Genomic DNA, 24,819 nt, shown 5'->3' with positions numbered 1-24,819 from the left:
GCACCAACAAACAAAAGCGGCGGAACAAGAACCGTCGCAATAACAACAATGAGACAGTAAATGAGAAGCCGGAGCCGAAGAAAGAAGAGAACGCTGTGGTGCTTCCAAGTCCTGAGAACCGGCTGGAGTACCGCAAGGCGTCTATTTTAGGTATGTCTACAGCGGTGCTTGGTAGGGATAGTGGTTTCTCCCCGTATTGTCAATTAAATTGAGGGAATCCGCATCATCTTTTGTGGACTGGATATAGGTATCCCAGGCTACTTAATGTTCTGCCATTGATTATTTTAATGTTTATATTGAGCCGGCTGTTGAAGCCCAATGTTTAGACACAGTCTTCCTTAGCGTTAGCTCAGACTATAATCAAGATATATTATTATTATAGGTATATTCGCGATGAATAAATGAATTGTCCATTTTTCATGGCCCATTGTGATTCTGCCACCAAGTTAAACTATATAGCATATAGTACCTCACTTACCCGCTCAACAGACGCTTCAACATTTCATAACAAATCAATAGTCAAACCCCTTTGACCGATGGAGCCAATTTTCTCACCGTCTAGGCGCTAATGTCACGACGAAAACCTTTTTCAGGAAGTAGTCGAAGTTCTGAATGCTCATCGACTAGTTTAATCAAAAGAGCGCATAATCCCTTCGCTGCTCAACGGCCTGGCTTGAGCTCACAAAGACTAGCTCATTCAGGACATGGCATAAAGTTCGATACTGACATTCTTCTGAATGAATAAATGAATCGTCTGTATTTCGAGCCAGTTGCGACTGTGTCACCAAGTTAGGCTTATATAGTACATCAACATATTATAACAAATCAATGAAAATCAAAAACTTTTGGTTGATGGGGCCGATTTCCTCAGCGCCGAAGCGCTAGTAGTACGAGGGAAAGCCCTTTCTTCTAGAGCAAGAACAGGTGGGACATCTTCGCATGACACCGCCCCCGCAAAATACCAGGGCAAAGACCTGTGCCAGCCAATTGTGGGAATCCATCATATGGGTTGGTCGCGGTATGGTGCCTCAGAAACCAGCCACCGCCATCAGGCACTCCTTCGTATTAAGTAGGGTCTGAAGACTGCTGACTGACATTTCTTCGAGTTTAACTTCTTATAGGGCTGTTTTCCAAGGTCGCGGAGGCAGCCAGTCCCCTATATCATAAATACGGTACAATGCAGTTTGGGCCAAGCTGACATCGAAAGAGTCATTGTCTCGGAAAGAACATAATTTTTTGTACTATTTTTTTGAACTGAGTTCCTATGATGACGAGCCATGTACAGAACGATAATTGGTTAAATAATGAATGAATTGACTTCGCTCCAAAAAACGGCGATTAGCAACGAGATTGTGCAAATCAGGCAAGAGGAGTCTGGAGCATCAGTCAAAGGGCTTCGCTTTAACAAAATTGCCCAGATGAACGTCCAAGACCGTAGCTTACAGTTGATTGACTTGACGGATTAGAGCGATGATCTCGGCTGATTTGCACAGTTCCGATGTGGGAACGCGTTACTAGTGCTAACTGGTTGGCAGATTAAAGGACAGAGTGCCCAGCATTACTGTCAGTGTGGACAATTGCAGCAACATAGTTCTGCCAAGTTTCCTCTCTACGAGGTATATGCCCTTCTCCAGGAAGTAAGCGCGACATTCAACCTGACTCGTTAAACACATCGGACAAACTCAATCAGATGGCTCAATTTATTCCGAAGAGTCACTTGCTTGAATGACTAAATATTTTTTTTTTATATCTTCAAAAAAAAAGAACCGCTGGTAACATCATATCAATTGGGCCCCACTGTTCTTTTTGTGCCGTGGGGATTGGACACCCCCGAGGGGAAAAAAAACAGCCCTTCTAGGTAATTAAATTATCTAATGACCTCCACTGCACTGGCAATGACCGGCGGCCTTTTTAAAAATATTGGGTTACTGGGTTGTGAATTCTGTGAAAAAGGAAAGCAGATCAGGAATTGATCTAAGTCCATTGAAATGGGCATGATGGAATGATTCTATTACAATACATCACGCGACAGATAATCTGGTATCTATTCCCAATTGTTTAAATAATATGATATAGATAATAGATCTTACAATAGGTCAACGAGTGTTATGCACTACCGAAATGCATTCAATGTAAAAAAAGATATGTAGCGTGACTCCTCAAGGCTCTTCGGTGATGAAAGGCTATCGGAAGGGTGGGTTACAGATGAATTGAATGTTCATAGGGACTTATTTCTCCTGGTAAGCACGGAAACAGTAGCTACGACCCGGTAAATGAGCTCCTAGGTTTGAAAATACGTTTTTTCGACCAAATGTGCCGCATGAAAGTAAAAAAAAGGATAACATAATAAATACACTACACTGTAACAAGTTTTACATTAAATTATCGTGCCCTGGAATGTCCATTGCCAGTATTGCCCAATTGAGCCCACCTCTCCATGATAGCGCTTGCACGCTGGTGGAACCTGAATTCCTGTTCACGCGGAATATCGTTCTTGCGCAGGACATGCCTCAGTACCTTGGGCAGCCGGTACTTCTGAACTAGCTCCATATTAAGGTCTGGTATGTCCTCCAGCCGGTTGAAAATACGATGGATATCGGGCATCTTCTCCGCTTGCGGCTTTTCAAGCAAAAATCGCTGGATGTGGTGCCTAGCGTAGCGGCAAACCCGCTCATGGTATGCGAGAGTTTGGCCCAATTGCTTAGAGGTAGGCATTATCTGTTCGTTTGCCTTCCTCTTTAATGATTTAGCTGCGGACTTGTCCTTCATCTCAATGTTCTCAGAACCAGCCCTTCCATTGTCTTCTTCCCGCTCTTCTACGTCCTCCTCCTCCTCCTCTTCTTCGTCTTCATTGTCTTGTTCTTCATTTTCTTCCTCTTCCTCTTCCTCTTGTTCTTCTTCGCTCTCTATGTCCACTACATTCTCCTCTTCACCTTCCTCTGGAGCCGCTTCGTCCTCCCCGCCCATGACAAAGTCGTCGTACGATGGCGGAGAGGCAGCAATTTCATATGCCAGTGCCAGGGACTTATTCCGCTGCTTCTTCTTACTGTTAATGTCGAGCCATTCCCTCGCATCTTGTGGGGTGAGAATCTTGAGCTCCGACTTGACATTCCACGAGTGGGACGGCTCGGAAAAGAACCGTACCGCCACAAGCTCGCCATCGTCCCCAGGCTTGAGGATCTTTTTCTGATCTGCCCTCAGCATCTTGGGCTTGTACGCGAGCACGTCCTCTGGAACGTCTTTCATGTCCATGAGCATGCTGGGCCAATCAGGGTAACCCTTGACCTTAGCGAGCACAATGGCTCCGGGAACATACGCGTCCACATCCAGCGGCTCAATGGACGTGCCCATACTCGATTGTCTCTTCCCCCGAGGTGGCATTGTTCCTTGGAAACACGGTCAGCTTCAATTGCGAAAAACGGTGAAGGTTCATTTTACGATAAATGGACGACGCGTTCTTTTCTCCCAATAGCGCGCACGACACATCGTTGTAGTTTGAGACACTCAATAGTCCCAACACCTCGCGCGCGCAACAAAAACAAAAACGAGAAACAAAAAAAAAAATGGCGATTTGCAGGGCGACGGTAAATTGCGCCATTCGGGCCGAATATGCTTCATTGCAGGTGAGTAAATGGATTTCACCGGGCCAAAGGGTGAATTGCACAGCGGAGCAAAGTCGAAACTCCGAACAAAATATTCTTAATTGAGCGGCAGGGTTCCGTATGTCAGCTGGGGATCATGGATTGCTGATCCAGTGATGTGAATGGCCATAGATAGCTGCCGGCAGAAAGTCCGGATCGTGGGGATAGGGCTGGATGCAAAGATCTGCTGGTATGTGCGGACAATCATTAGTCCTCCGGTAAATGTAATGATATGTATATTCATTTGACGTTTTAGCACCAGCCATATCTCCCCCACAGAAGGAGGCTTGACCCCCATATGATCCCGCACATATTCTCGATTAATGTAGCAAAGATAGTCCTTACAAAGTACGTCGAGAGGGGCGAGCACGAGTGCTACTACAGCATAGGACAATGTAAAAGGCGGTTTGCGGGGGGGAAGAAATGCTCAAATGCAAGATAGCAGGCACCAACCCCCGCCAGACGGCAGAAGTGTTTAACGTAGCATTTTCCGTACGGAACTTTCATCAAGTTGTGCCGAATACACCACCAAGACATGTTTGATCAAAAAAATTTAGAGATGACACATATCTCCAGGGGCAAAGATCAAAGCACTGGTATTAGATCTGGTGACTAAAACATATGTATAGTTATAGTAGATAGTATCGTGATGCAAATTTGCTATTAGTCAAAAGATAGCTGGCCGGTGGGCTTGCGGGATTTTGGGTAAATCATCCGGCTAGACTGCGAGTTGGAGGGACCTGCAAGCTGATCTCGGAGTGCGTAGAATGGTTCACCATGAAAGATGCATATTATCCCGTACTTTCCAAACGGATTTTTCGCCTACTGAGTCAGAGGTGAAAATTATTTAAACAGCTAGAGATCCGGGAGGGAGAGAGGAAGTGGTTTACAGGAAGTGGATCTGATCAACCTGGGCCCTCTCCGGTTGGAACCTGCCTCGATAACGTTAATATTTTTCTTAAAAAAAAAAGACCCCCCGGGAAACTATAGCTAATATAAATCGTTAAGAGTGCACACACTCTAACAGCTTTTTTTTTTGAAAAAAGTATTATCGATTCCGTTTTTGTCATCTTTAGAGAGCTTTATCGGTTTTCATAGAGCATTATCTTTTTACAGGTTATAAGTGTTTATTTATCTCATATCGCTTGTAAAGAGTAGAAAACGAAAAAAAAGGAAGATCATGAAATCACGGCTAGCAAAGTCATCTTTCAAGGGCATGCCCTGGGGACAGCTGTTGGTTGTCGCAGCTATGCGGTTCGCCGAACCGATCTCCTTCACTTCTCTCTTCCCATACATCTACTTTATGGTGAAATCATTTGAAATCTGCCCTGAACATCAAATCGCCCGCTATGCGGGATACATCAGCGGCGCCTTTGCATTGTGCCAGTGCTTCACTGGTATCCTCTGGGGACGATTGAGCGACAAGTACGGACGGAAGCCAATCATCCTTATCGGCTTGACTGGCGCTACCATCTCAATGTTCACGTTCGGCCTCTCTACTAACTTTTACACTGCGCTATTCGCCCGGTGTCTTGCCGGTCTTCTCAATGGCAATGTCGGCGTCATCCGAACCCTGCTCGGCGAGATCGCCCAAAAAAGAGAGCATCAGGCGGTCGCCTTCTCCATCATGCCCCTGCTGTGGCAGATCGGCTGCGTCATTGGGCCCATGGTTGGTGGCTATCTCGAACAACCAGTAGCCCACCATCCAGAATGGTTCGAGCCAGGCAGTGATTCCCACAAGATCTTCTCTAAGTACCCATTCCTTCTGCCCAATCTCGTTGTGTCGAGCGTGTTATTGTTGGGCCTTTTCAACTGCTTCTTTTTCCTCAAGGAAACGCACGAGCTGCGAAAACACGACTACGATCCGGGGCTCGCCATCACGCGGAAGGTCTCCTCCTCTGTACGAAGGCTTTTGCGTCTCAAGAGTCATGAGCCAAAGAAGTCCAAGGACGCAGAGAACGAGCCATTGCTACGGCAGGAGTCCGAGGATTCGATTTTCTCGCAGCAGACGCTATGTCACGATTCGCCGCCATCTTCCAAGGTGGAGGAAGTCGACGAGTCTTGGGGTGCTGTGCTGAGTCCCTCTGTTATCAATATCCTCTTCTCGGCCGGGTTCATCGCCCTGCATGCCTGTGTGTACGAGGAGTTGCTTCCGGTATTCTTTTCCTCTGCGCCTGAGGAGTCCCACTTCCCATTCAAGCTAGCTGGTGGCATGGGCAAATCTGCTGAGGAAGTGGGTAACCTTCTTTCCTCGCAAGGCTTTGTCGGTATTTTCATCATGGTGTTCGTCTTCCCGTGGATAGATGCGCACTTTGGAACTCTAACCATTTACAGGACGTGGATTGTGCTATTTCCAATCGTGTACTTCGCGGTGCCGTACTTTGTGCTGCTCAATGGCCAGCCCAAGTTCATCCAGGACTCGATTCTGCTTTTCAATCTGTTTTTCCGAACGCTGACGAACTCGCTCTCGCATCCGTCTATGTTGCTTTTGGCGAACCGGGCGCCGCGGCACACACGACACCTTGGTGTTGTCAATGGGTGTGTAATTGTGGCTTCTGCGTTCGCTCGAGCAATTGGGCCGATTATTTGGGGTCTTTTGATGACCGCCGGTCAGTCAATGGGCTACATCCAGTTGCCATGGTGGTGTCTCGCCGCACTAGCGTTGGTTGGTGCTATTCAATCGCGATATATCACTGACAAAGATGACGATGGTAATGAAATTAAATAGAAATTTTGCATCAGTCTTCGGACTACCTTCTCTATACTGAAATAAAAACACACATACAACTGCCAAAGGCCACTTGGAGTGTCGAATATATTCGAGGGCCAGCCCTCGAGCTCCCGTAGCTCCGCTTCGCGGAGGATCATTGCCGTAGAGCGTTTAATCTATGTATGATTGGACGATCAGTGCATTTATGATGCTTCGAGATAGGGGTTACAAATTAGTTTTTCAGGGGTAATGCGCTGATGTTAATGCAACTGCAATTATATAACGTTCCATACATTAATGAACCAGCCGCGGGTGTGTTATCACTTTTATAACATCGCATTCAACGTGCCTAGATAATTCCCACAACCTAAAACAAGTCTGAATTGAGCTTAGTGTATGACTACTAGTATAGCCTCCTGGTCTCAATTTCGCATGGCATATCGAGAGACATTTGCCATTGGAGTTCAAAAAAAGTTCATGCACACCGGGTAATTAATTATGCGCGTACACGGAGTACCATTCATCATTTGGACGTGAAGGCACCCAGAAACATAAAGATTCGTGATGAATTTTGCATATCAATGCTGTTGAAATATTCAGCCATTCCGTGGCCACACAACAGGGTATCGGTACTACGGAAAGCCTGGGTCCAATTCTGAAATATTAATATCGAAAGCCTAGACCCAAATCTGAAATGTCAATATACTACAGTATTACAGTACTACGTACTAGAGATAAGTACTCGATCTCCCGTTCGTACCTATATGCGTCGTACCAAAAAAAAGTTGGATTAGTTCAGGAACAAATAGATTATTATAGATAAATAATAGCCCCCTCATAGAGAAAAGAGACAAAACCATTTGCCTCTCAGTATGAGAGAATAACCAAACAAATTAATCACCGTTCGGGCTCTCTGTATCCCCGATTGGGCATGAGAAACTGGTTGTAGGCCGCCGCCTGCTCGGGGCTCATATACACATTGCCCATCTGCGGCTGGGGCTGCTGGGGCGGGGGCGCCTGCTGCACGTGGTCGTCCATGGGGTGCGGCGGGCCGGGCGGCATCTCGTGCATCGGCTGCTGCGGCGCGTGCGGCGGGGGCTGGTGGTGTGTCTGCGGCGGGGGTGGCGGCGGAGCCGCCTGCGGCTGTTGCGGGGGTGCGGCGGTCGGCTGGTCGCCGTTCTCCTCCGGCGCATTGAGGCACGCCTGGATGAGGTTCTTGCCCTCGGGCTTGGTCACCAGCGGCTGCAGCTTGGGCGTAGTGAACGTGTACACCAGACCCGTCTCCGACACCACCAGCAGCAGAACCTGCGTACCCGTCAGCACGCTCAGCTCGTACGCCTTCTTCATGATGCCTGCCTTGCGCTTGGAAAACGTAATGTGTCTACGCGACTTATCGGCAATGAACTTTATCTCAATCTTGCGGCGTTCCCGCCCCGTCTTGCGCTCGTCATCGTCCTCCTCGTCCTCCTCGGGCTTGATATTGGGATTCTGCTGAGGAGGCGGCGGCTGCGGCTGCCCTTGTGGCATATCCACTGAGTCGACAAGGTTGTCCGACATTGTTATTCTCTGCAAAAAACCCCCCTTAATCAGGAAAAACGCGTCGCGCTCGATTGGTCAAAATCTCTCTTGAGTTCCGCGCTGTTGCTTTACGCGGTCAAATGGCCTTCCCTTTTTGGATCTGTCAGGAAAACCAAACTCTTTTGTTTGTATTTTTTAGCTGCGCTCGGCCTTGTTCGGTTCGCTTTTGCTCTCCCTTTTCAGGCAAATAAACGCTCTCCTTTTCGGTTCCCAAATTGTCGTTCTGGCGCCAGATGTGGCGATTTTGGGTTGGGAGGTTTGTTTGGACGGGGGTGGGTGGGTAACGCCGCGTTGCGCCCTGCCCCCGCTAAAAAATCTCCCAACGTGCGTGCGCACGCGTGTTTACATCACAAATAAAAAGGTAAGACACACGACGTCATGTAAGAATCGGCTGAGGAATGTATACACTTGGGGGGACCAGTCCCCCCAAACCCCCTGGAGGCTCCGCTACGCGGAGAGCTTGTTGAAGGGCTCGGGGGGTTTGGGGGCGGAGCCCCCAACTACGGGAGCTCGAGGGCTGGCCCTCGAAAACCTTCCAGTGTACTTGGGGGGACTCGAGGACAAGTACCGCGAGAGAGTTATTATTATAAAATAGGTTAGAACGACATAAAGCAGTATATCTAAAAGTTCGTAGATTTGATTAGCGGCGATATTTTGCAGTCTAGAACTCCGGATTCATTCGGCGCCTTCGAGCATTGATGGTTTTGTAGAGGTAGAGGCCTAGCAAAAAGCAGGCTACACAGCATTTGGTTAGTCAATTGGTCCCTAGAATACCAATCGTTATCCTCCCCTTAGAGGCAACTTACCAACAACAAAGATGATAACAAACACTAGAATGACACCGGCTGGAAGCATTGTATCTATGAGTGTGTCTGTGTGGTATTAACTAGAAAAAAAAATAAACCAAGAGGACTTTGCAGAGGTGTTAGTATATATAGCGTGTTATAGATGCCACCGCCATTTAATAGCCCCAGGGTTTTTTTAACTTTGATTGGAATCCGATCGGATGCAGGTTAAAATATACCCAAGATATATGTAGACCAAATTCCAGAAATAACAATCCACGATATTTAAGATTCCAGTAGTAGGACTTTGTAGCTGGTGGTATAGCGATGGAGATTGATGATTGATTGAAGTGTGGTGGGACAGAGGAGATTAATGGGTTTTATACACCTGCCCAGCTTAGGGTATGGTATAATAGCGGCAATATTACGTATGCCAGTGGAAAAAAAAAAGGAAAAAAAAAAGTCACCACGTTTTGTCAGCGATATGACTGGTATTAACAGTGGCATTACATTAGAAATGACATTTTGTCATGATAAGCAGTTTTCAATCTCCAGCCTAGAGTTCTGGAATCTCCATGGATCTCTCTCTGAAATGTTGGAATCTCCAGAAATGTGTTGGTATCTCCATTGAAAGTGTTGGAATCTCAATCGCTTAGATAAGATAATATTCCGGGTGCATAAAGGACGGCCAACAAAGGTTAAATGAGCAAACTTACCTAACTAAGAAATTAGACGATGGTACAAAGATGGGTTTAAGTTGCAAACCAAAGCAAAAAAGATAAATTTGAAAGGATAAAAATCTGAGGGATGAAAAAATTTGAAAAGGAAAAGAAGAGGAGAATGTGTAGTTGATTCCGATAAGGAACAAGAGGAAATCTCTCCACACGCGCATACGTAGAACAAGTGTGATTTACCGTGTATTAATCCCAGTGCATATATATAACGCCCTGCCATTAAAAAAAAAACCTATGTACTATAGACCCAACACAAACCTGTCATAGTAGTACAATTGCAACCATCCGACACCATTATATAACATTGCTAGGAAGAATAAACAGCTTGTACCACTCAATTCCAATTTCAATTCATCCACAACAAACAGCTGGAGTCGCACAAAGACCTCCCGTGCTACATTCCCCATGTCGCATTATGCATGCCATATGCAGTCTCATGCATGTCCCTGCGTACTTCCCAGCACACCTCTAGCCACGGGGTCCGGGGAGACCGCCCCAAACCGGCAACAAGCGCGCACGCAAGCCATCACGCCGGGAATTACCTTGTTGTTTGTTGTTTGTTGGTTTGTTGTTTTTGTCGGCCCGGCAACCCTACTCGCCGCACTTACATAAAATATTACGTTATGGCTCATCCCACAAGAAGACAAATAACAACAACCCCCGACCTGACACAACCCCGACATTGCGACTGATCGCACATTACAGTATAATACAGTCGTAGTTAACCACCATTTTTTTTTTGACGGGGACCTATAATTCACAGTGGCTTTTTAAAACGCGCCCGACCAATCCCCAAAAAATAAATAAATAATGAAATTGTCCGCTTTGAAGAAGGGCGATCTCCAAGGAATTGCCACAGAGCTCGGCGTCTCACTGGACGGCACCAAGCTCGACCTGGAAGAGCGCATCTCGCAACACGTCCTCGCAAACAGAGAGGACTACCAAGGTGACTCGCGTTTCGCGTCCGTGTTCAACCCGAGCTACTCGCCCGCGAAGCGTCGGGCTGTCGCCGCGTCCTCTCCCGTCGCGACACGCGTCACCGAGGACAAACACTCGCCCGAACAGGACGAGTCGTCGCGAAGCGAATCTGACGAGTCGCCCGAAGAGGAAGAAGACGACGATGAGGAGCCCAAGCTCTCCAAGACTGTCGCCGACGCGCGCCAGCGGCTCTCCGACTCGCTCGACGCGTCCCTCGACTGCGCCCGAACCGCGTCCAACGCAATTCGCGCCCGTCTCTCGAGCCAGACTTCCCTGCTCGCCATTGACTTGACCGCAGAGCTCCTCGTGCTGCTTCACATGCTCGTCCCGCTCGACCAGACGCTCGAATTCCCGGTGCCGGTGCTCCGCGACACGTTCTACACGGTGCATCACGTGCCCGACTTCGAGCGGTTCCTGTCGTGCCGCCTCACCTGGCAGCCTCTGGCGCTGTTCGCGGCGTCCCAGCTCGTGCTGCCCTTTGTCGCCGCGTATTACATCAACTTCACAATTAACGCGTCCCCGACGCGTCGCGTCACGCGTCACACCGCCCAAACCACCCCGAAGCTCTCTATCGACCCGCTGGTCTTCTCCGTCGCCCGCCTCATCTTCACCTACGTGCTCCACTACCACTGCGACTCCATCGTGCCCCTCGCCCTTGGCGCAGTGCCCTACATCGCCGGCATCTCCGGCGTGCTCCTCAACCTGCGTTAACATTTTCCCGGAACACTAACTATTATTATGTACTTTTAATCTAATGTTTTTTCTCCTCCTTCCTGGGGCGCTGCCCCAGACCCCGTAGTTGGGGGGCTCTGCCCCCCAAACCCCCCATACAACTGCTACTTTGACAATTGAATTGCAATTGGTATAATTCCCTCGTAGCAAGGATCCAATTGATAGATAGTTGGATAATTGTTACTATCCTAATGTATTCTCCTTCCTGGGGCGCTGCCCCAGACCCCGTAGTTGGGGGGCAGAGCCCCCCAAACCCCCTGTCCAACTACCATCAATTGAATATAGCAATTGGTATAATTCCCTCACAGTAAGAATCCAATTGGAAATTTTCTTGTATAAAGCGTCGAATATTTCCAAAAGGAATGAAAATTATATACTATTCTGGCACTTTTTTGAACAACATCCATTACTACTACAGTGTAGCATCAGAACACTGAGACCGAATTACCGTGACGGTAACGAATTCGCGACTTTCCAGCACACATCGCGTTAAATGCCTGCTATTCGTAACAACGACATCACTAAAAATCAAAGCATTTCTCGTCAGTAACATTTTTTTACGATATATTTACTTTTTATTTTTAATTTAAGAGCTCAATGCTTTGAGTAGACTCTTTATAGAACTAGAATAACCATTAAACTTGAAAATTGAAAATTGAGAATTGTTCAATGATCTTCAACATGGCAAAGGAAAGCATACATAGTATGATTTGAAATAGTCTACGACATACCATGCGTGGCACTTTTGGTGGGCTAAGTGGGCGCACGGTACCTGTATCATTACATCTGTATTTGTGATACCGTTGGGTCTGTGATACCCATTGTAGTACATTGACTAACTTAAGTTAATCCTATGTGTAACAAAGTCGAACCAATACAGGGTAGCAATTTCAATTGGAATGTTATACGGCTATAGAGTTGCAAAGTCGGCCACCTGTTACGGTAGTCCGAACATAATGAACACTGTAGAAACATAGGTTTGCTAAATGATGACAATAGGCACAGATCATTACCAGTACCGGTAACAAATCAAGAGATACATCTAAATTAACAGATCAGTATCCAAAAAGAGTTACCCAATGTAACAGTTCAAGAAATACCCAAGATATATCTAATTTAACGAATTACCCAAAAAAGATATCTGATCTAACAGATCAAGAAACGGCCAAACAGATACATAATGATAGCAATTCCGGCTAGAGATATCCAATTCAACAAACCAGAAGATTTAAAAGATCCGCAATTATGTCAAGGAAAAAAGGGGTGTATATTACGTGTATATACGATTAACTTAGAAAGCACCCTTTGGAGCCTCCTTGTAGGAGATGGCAGCCTCCTCACCCATGGCGGTAAGGATAGTAACAAGAAGGTCCTTGCCGTCGTCAAAGTCGGACTGGAGCTTCTCACCGAGCTCACCCTCTGGGATCTTTACATCGTCCTTGGTGTTACCGTCGTTGTCCATGAGAGACAAGAAGTCGTCGTCAATGTTGATCAACTGCAACTCAGTTCGCTGAACGTTTGGAACCTCCATGTTGTGGGTAGATGGAGAGAGATCCTCAAGCTTCTTGCCAGTGAAGATGTCAATGGCGACCAAGTGGACCTTGGCGTGACCGTGCTTACCGGTCTTGGAGGTGGACATGTCGACAATCTTGCATGGTCGGCCCTTGATGACAACGTGACCGTTCTTTCGCAGAGCAGAGCACTGCATTGGGAAGGTGAGGGAAGCGCCAGAGCTGGCGGTCTCGAAAGTGTGCTACCAACCGTTAGTCCCCAATTTTTCATCCTTGCAAATTAAAAAACTTACGTCTTCGTCAGCCATTGTTATTTTTTCTTGTCTTTTATTAAAAGAAAAAGAATGAAGTGAAGGTAAAAGAAGAAAAATGAAAAGGTTTGTCGGAGGGGGCGAGGGAAAAAATTTTGCCAGACAGCCGTGCTCACATCTGCTTACAGCAAAAATACGACTACACGGCGGGGCCGCCGTGCTGTGATATACTTACGCACCGACATGGGTGTGTGTGTGTGTGACAGCCGCGCTCCCCACCCATTTGCTACGTTCGGTTGAAAAGCAGGCAATTGGAGACTTGCTCGTATATTTATTAATTTTTTTTTGAGAGACTACTGCTAATGTTTGAAGATGCCAATCGGCTATATGATTGGTCGTTACTAATAGACTTGCCTTCATTGGTGGTTTGGTTGTCGTCAAGTGGGGAGGTTTTTTTTTTTTCACGGCTGTGGCCCGCGAGGCGAAACAGTCACAATCTCAGCCTGTGATGGCTCATTAAGTGTGAGAGGCGGCTCTGTTGCAACCACGACAGATCGTTCGGGGGTGGATAGTTTGTATGAGGAGGATTTGTTTTCTCTCATCATGAAGATTCCGGCTTGGCGGTAGTAGCGGTTTATTTTTGTAGTCATTCGTAGGTGGGGGCCTTTAGTGCTGTTAGTAGTAGTGTTATCTGACTTTTCTTCACCAGTACTAGTAGTACCAATAGCACTGCTAGTACCAGTAGCATCAAAAGTTCTGCTAGTACCAGTAGTAGCGCTAGTAGTACCGGTAGCAGTAGGAGAACCAGCAGCAGTACTAGTAGTACCAACGGCACTAGTAGTACCAATGGCACTAGTAGTACCAACGGCAGTACCAATAGCACTAGTAGAGAAACCAGGAGTACCAATAATAGCACTAACTGGTTCATCAGTAGCGGTATCGTAGATAAACAAGCTCTGTCCAGGTACGGCAGCTCGAGTAATAGCATCACTATAATTCCTTGGGTCCAGACTACTGCCGCTGTTATCAATTGGGTCAGCAAATGTTATCGTCCTTTTTCTAGCCAATTGAGATAATCGAGGAGAATCATTAGCAGGTTGATAAACTCGCATGGAGTCCGTTCTTTCAGGGTATACCTCCAATTCACTTGTATTATTAGGCCTGCAGGGACGCATTGGAGAAGGTGAACTGCCTGGGCTCGTTGAACTACTAGTCTCCACAATGGGGGTAGTAGATTTAATTGGATATTCAAAGCCATTCACTGCGTCGTAGCTTACTTGCTTTCCATGCAATCCAGCTCGACGATGGTGGCGATGAGGATGGTCACCGTAGTTCAACTTCCACAATTCCTGCCACAGTGACGAAGAAAAGTCACGCCTCTCAATTAGCGTAGTCAGCTTTACCTCATCGGCACTCGTACCAGTGCTGCTTTTACTCTCTTGTGAAAACGTAGTGTCATCGCTGTTGCCGCTCGTGTTGCTGCTATTGCTTTCAAACGGACTCGACATGTCCACTTCCAGCATAGCCGTGTCAATGGGCCGCTTTTGCACAACCATGGCCAGCCGATCCTGCCACAGCCTCCGCGATACTAGCGACGAAAACAGCATGACTATGCCTTCTAGTTTGCGGCTGTCATTGGCCAATATAGGAACGGGCACTTCCTCAAATAAATCGTCCTCTTCTTCCGGTTTTTCCTTCTTTGCTTCACTGACAACGTTGAAGTGAGGCTCGGACCGCTTAAATTTCAGCACGCCTTTGCCCTTGGCCTTAGGTTTTGGCGGTTGCGCATTTTGCTTCGCGATAGGCCTTTTGTCGCCAGCTTTTCTCACCAACAAAAGCCCATATCCGTAGAGACTGGCCTCGCGATCTCTCAAATGCTCAAACCGGTGCACAAATAACCCCCACCGTTTATCCATTACAAGCTCAAACTCCTTCTCGGCGGCCAGGCGCTCCACATGGCTACTGGGCACAAACGTTCTGGGCCCCTTCTGCTTGAAGTGATACTGGTACAGGCCATCTCTGGTGAGCACCATTTGACGCTTGCCGATTGACTGTTTGAACGCTTCGACAAATTTAATTTTCAACTGCTCGCGGGTGCTGCTCTTTTCCTTGACAGTGCATCCGAGGGCGAGGTCATACTGCACTGTGTCCAGAGAGGCAATTACCACTGGGTAATCGAGAATTGCTCGGTCTTTGACTTTTCGGTACTCCATCGTCGCCTTTATACTTTGTAATTACTTCGATTCACCGGCGATATCTTGTTATTCTCTGCAGATAGTACGATCCACCGGCGCTATCCCGTTAGCCTCCGCAAGTAGTTCGATTCAGCTGATATCCCGTTAACCTCTGCAATTGATTCGATTCACCGCGATATCCCGGTAATGCCTGCAAGTAGTTCGATTCACCGCCGGTATACCTCTAGTCCCTGCAAACTAGTTCATTATGTAACAACGGCGGCCTTGAATATATATCGTTTTATTCCCTCAGGGCTATAAATAACCGCGTCCAGCCTCCTCAATCCCACCATCCTTGGTATCACCATCACATACCCACGTCGACCGTCCAATTGTACGCGCGTTTCACTTTAAGTGATCAATTCGTCTCGAATCTTAACCTTACTTGGGCTTCATTGGGCCCGTCGATGAATACAAAGTTCGCAGAGTCCTTTTTAGTGGGTTGCATCGTTAAATCGCAAGCCTGCACCGTAGATCGATATCTTGGCAAGCCGCACCAGCCCCACGAGCCGCAGATGTCATCGAAGATGTCACGAGCCGCACGGGCCGAGTACGGTGCGCGGATCCCGCGAGCCGCACAAGCCGCACAACAACATCACATTGCCATCGCCCTATGAGGAAGTGCAGCCGATGATAGCCCACCCACCGTCCCACAGTGCTTGCGCCCGCGAGGGCCGCTCTCCACAAATTGGAGCTCTTCTCGCGCGGATCCCCCTCGCCCCCCTCGTTATCATTACGGCAGCAAGGCCTAGGTCTCCCAACGCTTTTTTGGGGGGGTGCGTATTGTGAGGGTAAAAGTGACATTTTTATGTGTGGGTGCGGTGTTTGATTTATTTGTGAGCAATTGGGGAAAGCGACACTCCTGACTTCTCGGATCTTGCTTTGTGGGCAGCTTTTTTTTTAGATTTGGACGGCTGAAAACTGCGTAGATACCTAGTTGCTTGTGGTCTTGGTAAAATGAACATGGAAGCGAAGAAGCCGGTGTCGAATCTAAGCTCGGCGCTAGCCGCCATCCACCTGGACAACTCCAACAGCAGCAACATGGTGATGAGCCATAATAATAATCTTCAGGGGGACCTTAACGAGTACAACCTGAGCCAGTATAACAACACGACGACAGATCGCATAGCTGAATACCGGCGTAATCCCCCTTCCGACGGCATCACACTGTTCTCTCACCGGGTAAGTCTTTACGAAACGAGGGGAATAATGGGAAATGATGGGAAATGAATATTAGAAGATGAACGAATTCATCTTCATTTTTTAACAATTTTTTATCATTTTTTATTATTTTTTATGGTTTTTTTGGATGGTAGGCTAACAAGAATAGAGCGCACCAAATGGGTTCAAAGTGGCCGTCGTGCTGTCTGAACTCGGAATCAAGTTCAAAACCTTTTTCCTGGACTTCAAAAAGTCGGAACAGCGGTCGCCATACTACGTATCGCTGAATCCTAACGCCCGAATCCCCTCCATCATCGACCACGATAACAATGATGTGTCGGTGTGGGAATCTGGCGCCATTTTGGTATACCTGTGCCAGCGGGCTGGCCCCAATTGCCCGCTTTTCAGCGACGACTACGTTGAACAGAGCCAGATCATGTCGTGGGTCTTCTTCCAGGCCTCTGGTCACGCCCCGATGGTCGGCCAGGCACTTCACTTCCGCTACTTCCACCCGGAGATGATTCCTTCTGCAGTTGAGCGGTACGTTGGCGAGGTGCGGCGTATTTATTCCGTAGTTGAGATGCGGCTTGCCGAGAAGCGGGAGCAGTTGATCATGGAAATGGAGGATGATGAAGAGGCGTTCATCATGGGTACCACGCCTCTCTCCGAATCCAAGTACTTTGAGGAGCCTGTGTGGCTTGTCGGGAATCGCATTACCATTGCAGACCTGTCGTTTGTTACCTGGAACCACGTGGTCGACCGAATTGGCATCTCGCTCAAGAACGAGTTCCCGGAGGTTTACAAGTGGACGAAATTCATGATGGAGCGAAGAGCAGTCATCCGTGCCTTGAGCGGGCTCGAGAGCGCCTAGTCCTTTTTTTTTTCTCGCCTGTAATTATTATTTATTTATAGACCCAATCTATCTCTTTTCCGAGGCCTATTGTTCTTTGCTGGTTCTATTTACGCTAACCACCAGTGCTGAACCCATTAAATCTTCAAATGGTTTACCTTCTGTGTAGCTATTAATAATAATTGGCTGTACAAGCGAACTCAATCCGGGGGAAAAGGGGGGGTTTGGGGGGCATAGCCCCCCTACTACGGGGTCTGGGGCAGCGCCCCAAGAAGTGGGTTGGACGAGGGTACCTGGGGCTTCGCAAAGATTTGGAATGCTAGTCTATATAGTCAATTGAACTCCGCGAAGAGGAGCCACGGGAACTCGAGGGTTGGCTCTCGAATATCAGGCTATACAGTACAGTTATAGTACTATGATTACCAATCTGATTCCGGTAACAGGTATACGAGTTTCAGCGTCAAAACGTATTACCAATACTAAAACCGTGTATTAAATGACGAGCTGATAAAATACTAGTCATACCATTATGATGGATCAATAGGAAGCAAAGGCGGCTGAGACCCTCCAATCAAATCGGGAGTTATCAGATGGGTATGCATGATGCGCAATGCAAAAATTTGGCCTGGGGCGAAAACCACGCATAGGGCAAAAAGCGCTCAGGGTGGATTATATATAATCGCCACCAGGAGAGACCTAGTTTTTAAGGGTCCAGTACGAACCAAATAACATGAGCACCATGATGGATTTTAGCATTAGAGTGAAAAACCTCCACTGCGACTCGTGCGAGCGCGTTATCAAGGAGGCGCTGGTTGAGCCGCTCGTCACGCGGCTCACCACCGATCTGACCACCCGCACCGTGTCATTCAGATCCGATAACTACGACCAGGTCATCGCGCTCCTGACCAAGAAAGGATTTGAAGTAGACGAGGGCATTGAAGATGACGAGGATGAAGACAGAGGCTTTGACCTTGGTGTGATGCGGTGGGCCCACAAATGGGCCCAGTCCAGGGCTCACCGCAAGGCATGCAAGTCGTGCCAGGAGAAGCAGAAGTCGGCTCTTAAGAGGCTCGTGTCGCGGAATAAGTCGGCTTCAAGCACACCGTCTGAAGAAGAAGAGCATCCAGATGTCGTGGTTATGGGCCCAGAGACCAAGTCAAGCGGATTCAAAGCTGTATACGCCATTGGCGGCATGACCTGCGCTTCCTGCGTCAACAGCATCCAACAGGTAGTCCGAGACAAGTTCCCGGGTGTCGAGTTGAGTGTGGACTTGATGAGCAACTCGGGCACCGCCTACTTTGAAAACGACAAGCGCGTGGCTAACGAGATAAAAGACGCCATTGAAGACTCTGGGTTCGACTGCGAAATCATCAATGTCGAAGGGAGTGCCTCAAAAAATTCCTCTGGCTCGTCTCGATTCACTGTTACAGCCTCAATTGACGGAATGAGCTGCGCTTCGTGTGCCAACTCCATCTCGGCCGTAGTGTCGGGCCTTGTCGTCACTAAACCAGACATTTCAGTCCTGACCAAGTCGGGAAAGTTCGTCGTTGCCGATAAGAACCTTGTCAGCGAACTTAAAGAGCGAATTGAGGATGCCGGATTCGACTTTACGATCGTTTCAGTAGTTGAGGACACGGCACCACAGAACCGCACCGTGAGACTCGCCATATCTGGCATGTTCTGCGGGTCCTGCCCGAAAAACGTGCTCGAAAGCATTGCAGACCTTGTCCAGATCGAGTCTCCACCGACTCTGGACCGGCCCAAGCTCATCATAACCTACAACACCGGCACCACGAAGCTTCGTGACATTGCAAAGCGCATCACTGAGACCTCCCCTCAGTTCAAAGTTTCCGTAGTCCATCCACCAACCGTTGAGCAGAGGTCGATCGAGCTGGCTAAGAAGGAAAAGGACGCCATTGCGTGGAGGATGGGACTGGCTGTCATTGTGGCTATCCCTACCTTTATCATTGGGATTGTAGCGATGCAGCTGGCTCCAAAGACGAGCCACTTCCACACGTATTTTGAGTACGCCATTGGCCCCGGTTCCGTGACACGAGGCGTGTGGGCAATGTTTGTTCTGGCGACCCCCGTCTACTTCTGCGCCGCGGATATCTTCCACCGCAAAGCTATCAAGGAAGTAAAGTCTCTGTGGTCTCGAAATGTCCCCTGGTCACGCCGTATCTTCAAGTTTGGTTCCATGAACCTGCTCATGTCGTTGGGCACGACAATTGCGTACTTCGCCTCGCTGGCTCTACTCATCCTGTCGGCGCGCTCTAAGTCTGGCCATGGCATCGACTCGACCTACTTTGACTCCGTGGTGTTCCTAACCATGTTTTTGCTCATTGGCCGCTTGCTCGATAGTGTATCCAAGTCCAAGACGACCAGCGCAGTTAACTCTTTGGGCACCCTGCGTCCGGACACGGTAGAGCTCTATAACCAAGAAACCCAGCGCGCTACGACCATAGACTCTGACTTTGTCGAGGCTAATGATACTCTATTGGTTCGCCCAGGTACCTCGCTTTACGCCGATGGCGTTGTTGTGGCTGAAAGTTCGCGTTTTGACGAATCAACCCTGACGGGTGAGAGCATTCCAGTTGAGCACGGGCCCGCAGACCAAGTGTACGGTGGTACCGTCAATGTCGGGTCGACCAGCGTAGTGATCAAGGTCACGGCTACCCAGGGGAGCTCTCTGATCGATTCCATCATCTCGGCTGTGCGTGACGGAAACAGCCGGCCAGCCCCTATTACACGGTTTGCTGAGAAGCTGACAGGGATTTTCGTGCCCATTGTGACTGCCCTGGCCGTAGCGACTTGGGTTATCTGGCTGGCACTGGGCTACTCCGGGGCGCTCCCTGCCTCGTATCTCGACATTGACGTCGGAGGATGGGTTATCTGGTCGATGCAGTTTGCCATTTCCGTGTTTGTTGTCGCCTGTCCTTGTGGAATTGGCCTGGCTGCTCCGACAGCGCTGTTTGTTGGCACTGGCGTAGCTGCAAAGAACGGCATTCTACCTCGCGGAGGGGGCCAGGCCTTCCAGGAAGCGGCAAACGTCGACGTAGTATGCTTCGACAAGACAGGAACACTCACAGAAGGCAGCGGCCTCTCAGTTTCCAACTTCTGGGGCGAAGAGTCTCTGCTGGGCCCAGTGGGTCAGGTCGAATCTCATTCCGCCCATCCGCTGGCTGTCGCCGTCCGAGAGTACGCTCTATCCAAGGATGAGGAAAAATCTTACTACCTCACTAATATCTTGCAAGTTGATGGAAAGGGAATGACCGCTGTGTACCAGGGGAAGACGATGTACGTGGGCAATGAGAAGCTCATGGTTGAGAATAACATTCAAATTCCCGAAGAACTGTCGAGCAGGCTTTCTCAATGGAAGGCAGAGGCCAAATCTGTTATTCTGGTTGGCGTCGAGAATTCCGTATTGATGGCGGTCGCCACTTCAGACAAGATCCGGCCTGAGGCTGCTGAGGTCATTGCTACGCTCCAGAACAAGTATGGCAAGCAGTGTTGGATGATTACTGGTGACAATGAAGAGACGGCCAAGGCTGTTGCAAAGGCGGTCGGAATCCCCGAGGCCAATGTCCTGGCGCACGTTCTGCCTGCCGATAAGGCCTCTCAAGTGCAATTCCTCCAGCGGACTACCTCTTCGGGTAACAAGCGGTCGATAGTCGCTATGATTGGTGACGGCGTCAACGACGCTCCTGCTTTGGCAGCGGCTGATGTGTCTATTGCAGTTGGTAGCGGTAGCGATTTGGCGGTTTCTACGGCTCATTTCATTTTGATGAGCAGCAGGAACGAGCTCACTAGTCTGGTGACTTTGCTGGACTTGAGCAAGACGGTGTTGCGCCGAATTCGGCTCAACTTTGGCTGGGCGTTGGTTTACAATATGGTTGCAGTTCCAGTTGCTGCGGGAACTATTTATCCTGCTGGCAATGCCCGGCTAGATCCTGCGTGGGCCTCTCTGGCTATGGCTTTGAGTTCCATTTCGGTCGTTATGTCTTCTTATCTTCTCAAGTTCTACAAGCCGCCCAAGAGACATGCTAGCTAGTTGTTTAGTTATTAATCTACCAATATGTGTTCTACGATCTTACAAGAATTCACAATCATCTGGTTTTATGAGATCCTGATACAATGTAATATAGAAAAATTATGATTCTCTACACTGTACCGTACAATGATTCTGCAGTTCCTTGGTACTTACCAATAGCTAAGCATATTTGCCCGCTAAGCAAACGTTTCGACAAAATTATGGCAAATTAGCAGTTTCGGCCACCAATTAGTCAGATTTATTTTTTATCCACTCGTCGCGGATATTAGGATATCCCTTCAATTTTACTCAATGTCCCGTAAGGGTGTTCTCGGTGAAGCGAGCCGCACGACATCTTCACCCGAAGGCGAGTAGACATCTCAAAACAGTTAACATTGGCCTACTGCCGCCACCTGTGGTTGCGGAGATAACCGATATTTTGGATGATCGAATTCAAATTGGCAAATTAACGTTTAGGAATCTATCTGTTGTCGAAACAATGAGTGATGTACCTGCAACGGCCGTACGCGCAGATATTACGTACGACGCGGAGAATACAGAACTCTTGTGGCATTATTTAGCATTGCTATTGAAAAAAGTGCCTGGGATGGCTAACCTTCAGCTCAGTACCAAGTCTCAGTCCTCATCACCACTGCTACCAGGATATGCCAAACATTTGTTCCACGGGCTTTATGAGGTAGACTTGGATAGGGTTAAGCAGCGTCTGCTAGTGTCACCAACATTGTAGGTCTTCATATCTTTTACTATCAACCGAACTGTGTCAATGGCTTTAGTGTGCTAGGGGCAATACCAAACTGGTCAACTTGTAAAGCGCACAAGTCTGAAAGTCATTTACAGAGTAATAGTCTAACAAATTCAAAAAACTCCCGTTCAACACTAACTCAAAGAAAACGATTTTCCAAACATGGAATAGTCGCAATTGCATACCACAGACATTGCACCTGCAGCGGAACCACAGCCAAATTGTTACCGGAAATGAATGACATACTACCGTAATATTACGAGCGAATTAGTATTTCTAATGTTACATAACAGGTTACAGGAATACAAAGAGAGAGAGAGAGTAGTATAATCGGAGACGTGCCATTAAGTGATTCAGGGCCAGTCCTTGAACCCTGTAACTTGTAACGCTCCCTGAATCATGTATGAGGTACCAGGAATGTTATGTATCATCTCAATGGCACTTATAATGAAAAGCTGCTCACAAACATGTTCTAGGAAAAAAAATTCTTTCACCACCAAAAAAAGGACTGGAGGTACAATGTTATAATGTTGATCCCTACTGAGCATTCAACAATTCACCACATTAAAAAAAGCCCCAACAACAGAACTCAACTACCATTCCGCTTGCGACATGTATCTACTGAAACCATTGTCAATTCATAGATTATCATTAATGCGTTATGTGATTATATGATCGGTAATAAAAAATAAAAAAATAAATAATGCGCGCCGCCTTAGACCGGTGTTGGAGGTGGATCTATCAAGTGGACCGGATATCAGACACCGGATGCTGAATGTGTTTTCTCTGTTCTAGTTCGTGTAAAATGTCCATAGCAAATGGAAGCTCCCTCTGCTGGTAGTGGTCCATAAGTTCGTTCTTCTGATGACTGAGATCGTGTAGGTTATTAACATGCCTAACTGGAGCAGGAGTCGGAGTAGGCGCCTTCTTTCGCTTGGTGTACTTTCGCTTCGGAGGCAAGTTCTTAGGCTTGGAAACGTATCCAGAGCTCTGAGCTGATGGACTCGACGACATCGACGGCTTTGGCAAAATCTCCACGTACTTCAGCCCCGTATTGGGGTTGACCAGGCTTCTCAACGACATGATATGTTTATCTCTTCGCCACCGAATATGTTATGAGATACCCAGGAATTACTGCAGGTAGGTAAATGGAAAAAGTTATCAAGATGTTCACCCTCTTAAATACCCACCAAAAAAGTTTAGCGAGTGTAAAAATGTCAAACCCTCAAAAATTCTTCAAAAAACCCTTCAAACTCATCCAACGATTAGTACCATCGCTCTCATGCCCGGATAATCTTGTTTTACTTTTTGACGGTGGCGATATGCAAGGTTCCGAAACACCGGCGAAAAAAAAAAAAATTCCTCACAGCCGCAAAATGAGCCGATCGCAGGGGGCGAAGTGGATAGTATGATTGGACAGCAGGAGGATCGTATAGCTCGGGAATCACTTTTTTTTGAACATGACGATGTTTAACGCTTCCTCCGTAGTAGCGCCAGGTCCTGGTTGATTTCGTCCGTTTTCAGTGAGGTGAGCGCCTTCGTTGCTTTTGTGTTTCGCGCGTTGGTAATGCGCGAGGGGGCGTTTGCCGCCGCACTTTCTGCGGCTGCTGCGGCTGATGCCGAGATCGCCTCCGAGCTCGAATAGGCGTTGAGGTCAACATCACTGAGAAACGCGTTGAGGTCTTTTTCGGCAGCACCAGTGCGGCGGCCTGATAGAGCTTCTGAGGCGATACCGCTTTCGCTACCGGAGCCGCCGCGGGTATTGTCCCGGCGTCTGAGCTTGACCTGCCGCCGCGAGTTGTTAGCTGAGCCCTGCCCACCACCGGACTTGGCAAAAAATGCAGCTGTAGTATCGTTAGAGCCAGCGAGCCCCGCGGTGAGCTCAAGACTGGCGTCTGACGAAACGTCTACGAGTGATTTGTCTTCTTTGAACCGCTTGACGTGGGATTCGAGTCTCTGCATCATTTTGGTTTCTACGACGCCAGAGACATGGTCGTATTCACGGTCAATCTGCTCCATATCCTTGTCATGCTGGAGTTGGGTGCGCGACAATAGTATCGACTGCCAGGTATTCAGCCGCAGGAGATCATTGTCTCTGGCCTCTTCCAAATCTTTAATCCTGTCCAGCAATTCGTCATCTTTCTCATCAATCACGTCCTGCAGCTGTTTCTGCAGGGCCGCCTTTTGTTGCTCGTATAGGGCCTGTCTGTTTTTGTCAAACCGTGTGTTGAGCTCTTGGTACTTGCGGTGGTACTCTTGTTTTCGCATGAACGACTTGGGCATGCTTGGTGGAGTCTCTTCCTGTTTCATTCGATCTGCTGGCATCTTAAAAAATCGGTATAACTCCCGAATATTTTATACAGGCAAATAAAAATATAAAATAGACAGGTCGAATTACCCCAGTTAAAAATATCGGATGGATCTTCAGGAAATATAAAAACAGAAAGAGAAATAAAAAAGGGCAATCTCCACAATACAGAGAGTATGGAGAAAAAAAATTAAGACTCTCACCCGTTTGGCTATGAATTCAAACCTATTGCTTTGCCCCCCAACCGTGCCAAAACGTGGTCTCTCCTCCTGAAGTGGGCTTGACTATTTTCGTAGCAATCAAACGATAGAGTTTCCGAATACTCTATGTGAGCAGGGCAACTGGTAATACAAGTTCGACTGAGTGAGTGTGGAATCGAAATGATGTCTGTCTGCCTGCTTGCTTGGTCCGGTGGGAGGTTAACACACACATCACGCCGGCCTCTCGCCTTGTGCATAATATCCGCAGATCAGCACAACGTTGTAAACATTGCCAATTGTTCATATCTTGTACTTTTTTGTCGCAGAATTTGGTGATACTGTATTTAGGATAG

General features: G+C 47.9%; 11 protein-coding genes across 11 annotated transcripts; 4 read left to right on the top strand and 7 right to left on the bottom strand.

Moving 5' to 3' along the window:
- Positions 1 to 2,382: 2,382 nt before the first annotated feature.
- TRVA0_048S01222 (uncharacterized protein) lies at positions 2,383 to 3,351 on the bottom strand (the record flags this gene model as incomplete). The annotated part of the gene is made up of 1 exon (XM_076687037.1): positions 2,383 to 3,351. The coding sequence occupies one exon, from the start codon at positions 3,349 to 3,351 to the stop codon at positions 2,383 to 2,385; it is 969 nt and encodes a 322-aa protein (XP_076538779.1).
- Positions 3,352 to 4,821: 1,470 nt separating this feature from the next.
- TRVA0_048S01200 (MFS transporter) lies at positions 4,822 to 6,369 on the top strand (the record flags this gene model as incomplete). The annotated part of the gene is made up of 1 exon (XM_076687036.1): positions 4,822 to 6,369. The coding sequence occupies one exon, from the start codon at positions 4,822 to 4,824 to the stop codon at positions 6,367 to 6,369; it is 1,548 nt and encodes a 515-aa protein (XP_076538778.1).
- Positions 6,370 to 7,248: 879 nt separating this feature from the next.
- MCM1 (pheromone receptor transcription factor) lies at positions 7,249 to 7,908 on the bottom strand (the record flags this gene model as incomplete). The annotated part of the gene is made up of 1 exon (XM_076687035.1): positions 7,249 to 7,908. The coding sequence occupies one exon, from the start codon at positions 7,906 to 7,908 to the stop codon at positions 7,249 to 7,251; it is 660 nt and encodes a 219-aa protein (XP_076538777.1).
- A 682-nt stretch (positions 7,909 to 8,590) lies between these two features.
- On the bottom strand, positions 8,591 to 9,606 carry TRVA0_048S01156 (uncharacterized protein; the record flags this gene model as incomplete). Its single annotated transcript, XM_076687034.1, has 3 exons — positions 8,591 to 8,664; positions 8,736 to 8,841; positions 9,431 to 9,606. The coding sequence occupies 2 exons, from the start codon at positions 9,604 to 9,606 to the stop codon at positions 8,790 to 8,792; spliced, it is 228 nt and encodes a 75-aa protein (XP_076538776.1). The 3' UTR covers positions 8,591 to 8,664; positions 8,736 to 8,789.
- Positions 9,607 to 10,258: 652 nt separating this feature from the next.
- On the top strand, positions 10,259 to 11,137 carry TRVA0_048S01134 (uncharacterized protein; the record flags this gene model as incomplete). Its single annotated transcript, XM_076687033.1, has 1 exon — positions 10,259 to 11,137. One exon carries the CDS (start codon positions 10,259 to 10,261, stop codon positions 11,135 to 11,137), a length of 879 nt encoding a protein of 292 aa, XP_076538775.1.
- Positions 11,138 to 12,449: 1,312 nt separating this feature from the next.
- On the bottom strand, positions 12,450 to 12,977 carry HYP2 (eukaryotic translation initiation factor 5A-1; the record flags this gene model as incomplete). Its single annotated transcript, XM_076687032.1, has 2 exons — positions 12,450 to 12,911; positions 12,963 to 12,977. The coding sequence occupies 2 exons, from the start codon at positions 12,975 to 12,977 to the stop codon at positions 12,450 to 12,452; spliced, it is 477 nt and encodes a 158-aa protein (XP_076538774.1).
- Positions 12,978 to 13,381: 404 nt separating this feature from the next.
- On the bottom strand, positions 13,382 to 15,133 carry TRVA0_048S01090 (uncharacterized protein; the record flags this gene model as incomplete). Its single annotated transcript, XM_076687031.1, has 1 exon — positions 13,382 to 15,133. The coding sequence occupies one exon, from the start codon at positions 15,131 to 15,133 to the stop codon at positions 13,382 to 13,384; it is 1,752 nt and encodes a 583-aa protein (XP_076538773.1).
- Positions 15,134 to 16,111: 978 nt separating this feature from the next.
- On the top strand, positions 16,112 to 17,186 carry URE2 (glutathione peroxidase; the record flags this gene model as incomplete). The annotated part of the gene is made up of 2 exons (XM_076687030.1): positions 16,112 to 16,336; positions 16,485 to 17,186. 2 exons carry the CDS (start codon positions 16,112 to 16,114, stop codon positions 17,184 to 17,186), a joined length of 927 nt encoding a protein of 308 aa, XP_076538772.1.
- Positions 17,187 to 17,895: 709 nt separating this feature from the next.
- On the top strand, positions 17,896 to 21,216 carry CCC2 (heavy metal translocating P-type ATPase; the record flags this gene model as incomplete). Its single annotated transcript, XM_076687029.1, has 1 exon — positions 17,896 to 21,216. The coding sequence occupies one exon, from the start codon at positions 17,896 to 17,898 to the stop codon at positions 21,214 to 21,216; it is 3,321 nt and encodes a 1,106-aa protein (XP_076538771.1).
- A 1,483-nt stretch (positions 21,217 to 22,699) lies between these two features.
- Positions 22,700 to 23,041, bottom strand: TRVA0_048S01024 (uncharacterized protein; the record flags this gene model as incomplete). The annotated part of the gene is made up of 1 exon (XM_076687028.1): positions 22,700 to 23,041. The coding sequence occupies one exon, from the start codon at positions 23,039 to 23,041 to the stop codon at positions 22,700 to 22,702; it is 342 nt and encodes a 113-aa protein (XP_076538770.1).
- Positions 23,042 to 23,428: 387 nt separating this feature from the next.
- On the bottom strand, positions 23,429 to 24,241 carry TRVA0_048S01002 (uncharacterized protein; the record flags this gene model as incomplete). The annotated part of the gene is made up of 1 exon (XM_076687027.1): positions 23,429 to 24,241. One exon carries the CDS (start codon positions 24,239 to 24,241, stop codon positions 23,429 to 23,431), a length of 813 nt encoding a protein of 270 aa, XP_076538769.1.
- Between the last annotated feature and the right edge of the window lie 578 nt (positions 24,242 to 24,819).

This window comes from Trichomonascus vanleenenianus, assembly GCF_965637985.1.
Source record: "Trichomonascus vanleenenianus strain CLIB 3782 genome assembly, contig: TRVA0_048S, whole genome shotgun sequence".
NCBI classification, from domain to species: Eukaryota; Fungi; Ascomycota; class Dipodascomycetes; order Dipodascales; family Trichomonascaceae; genus Blastobotrys; species Blastobotrys vanleenenianus.
Note: the sequence above shows the minus strand (reverse complement) of the source record. Positions and strands in the feature narration are given on the sequence as shown.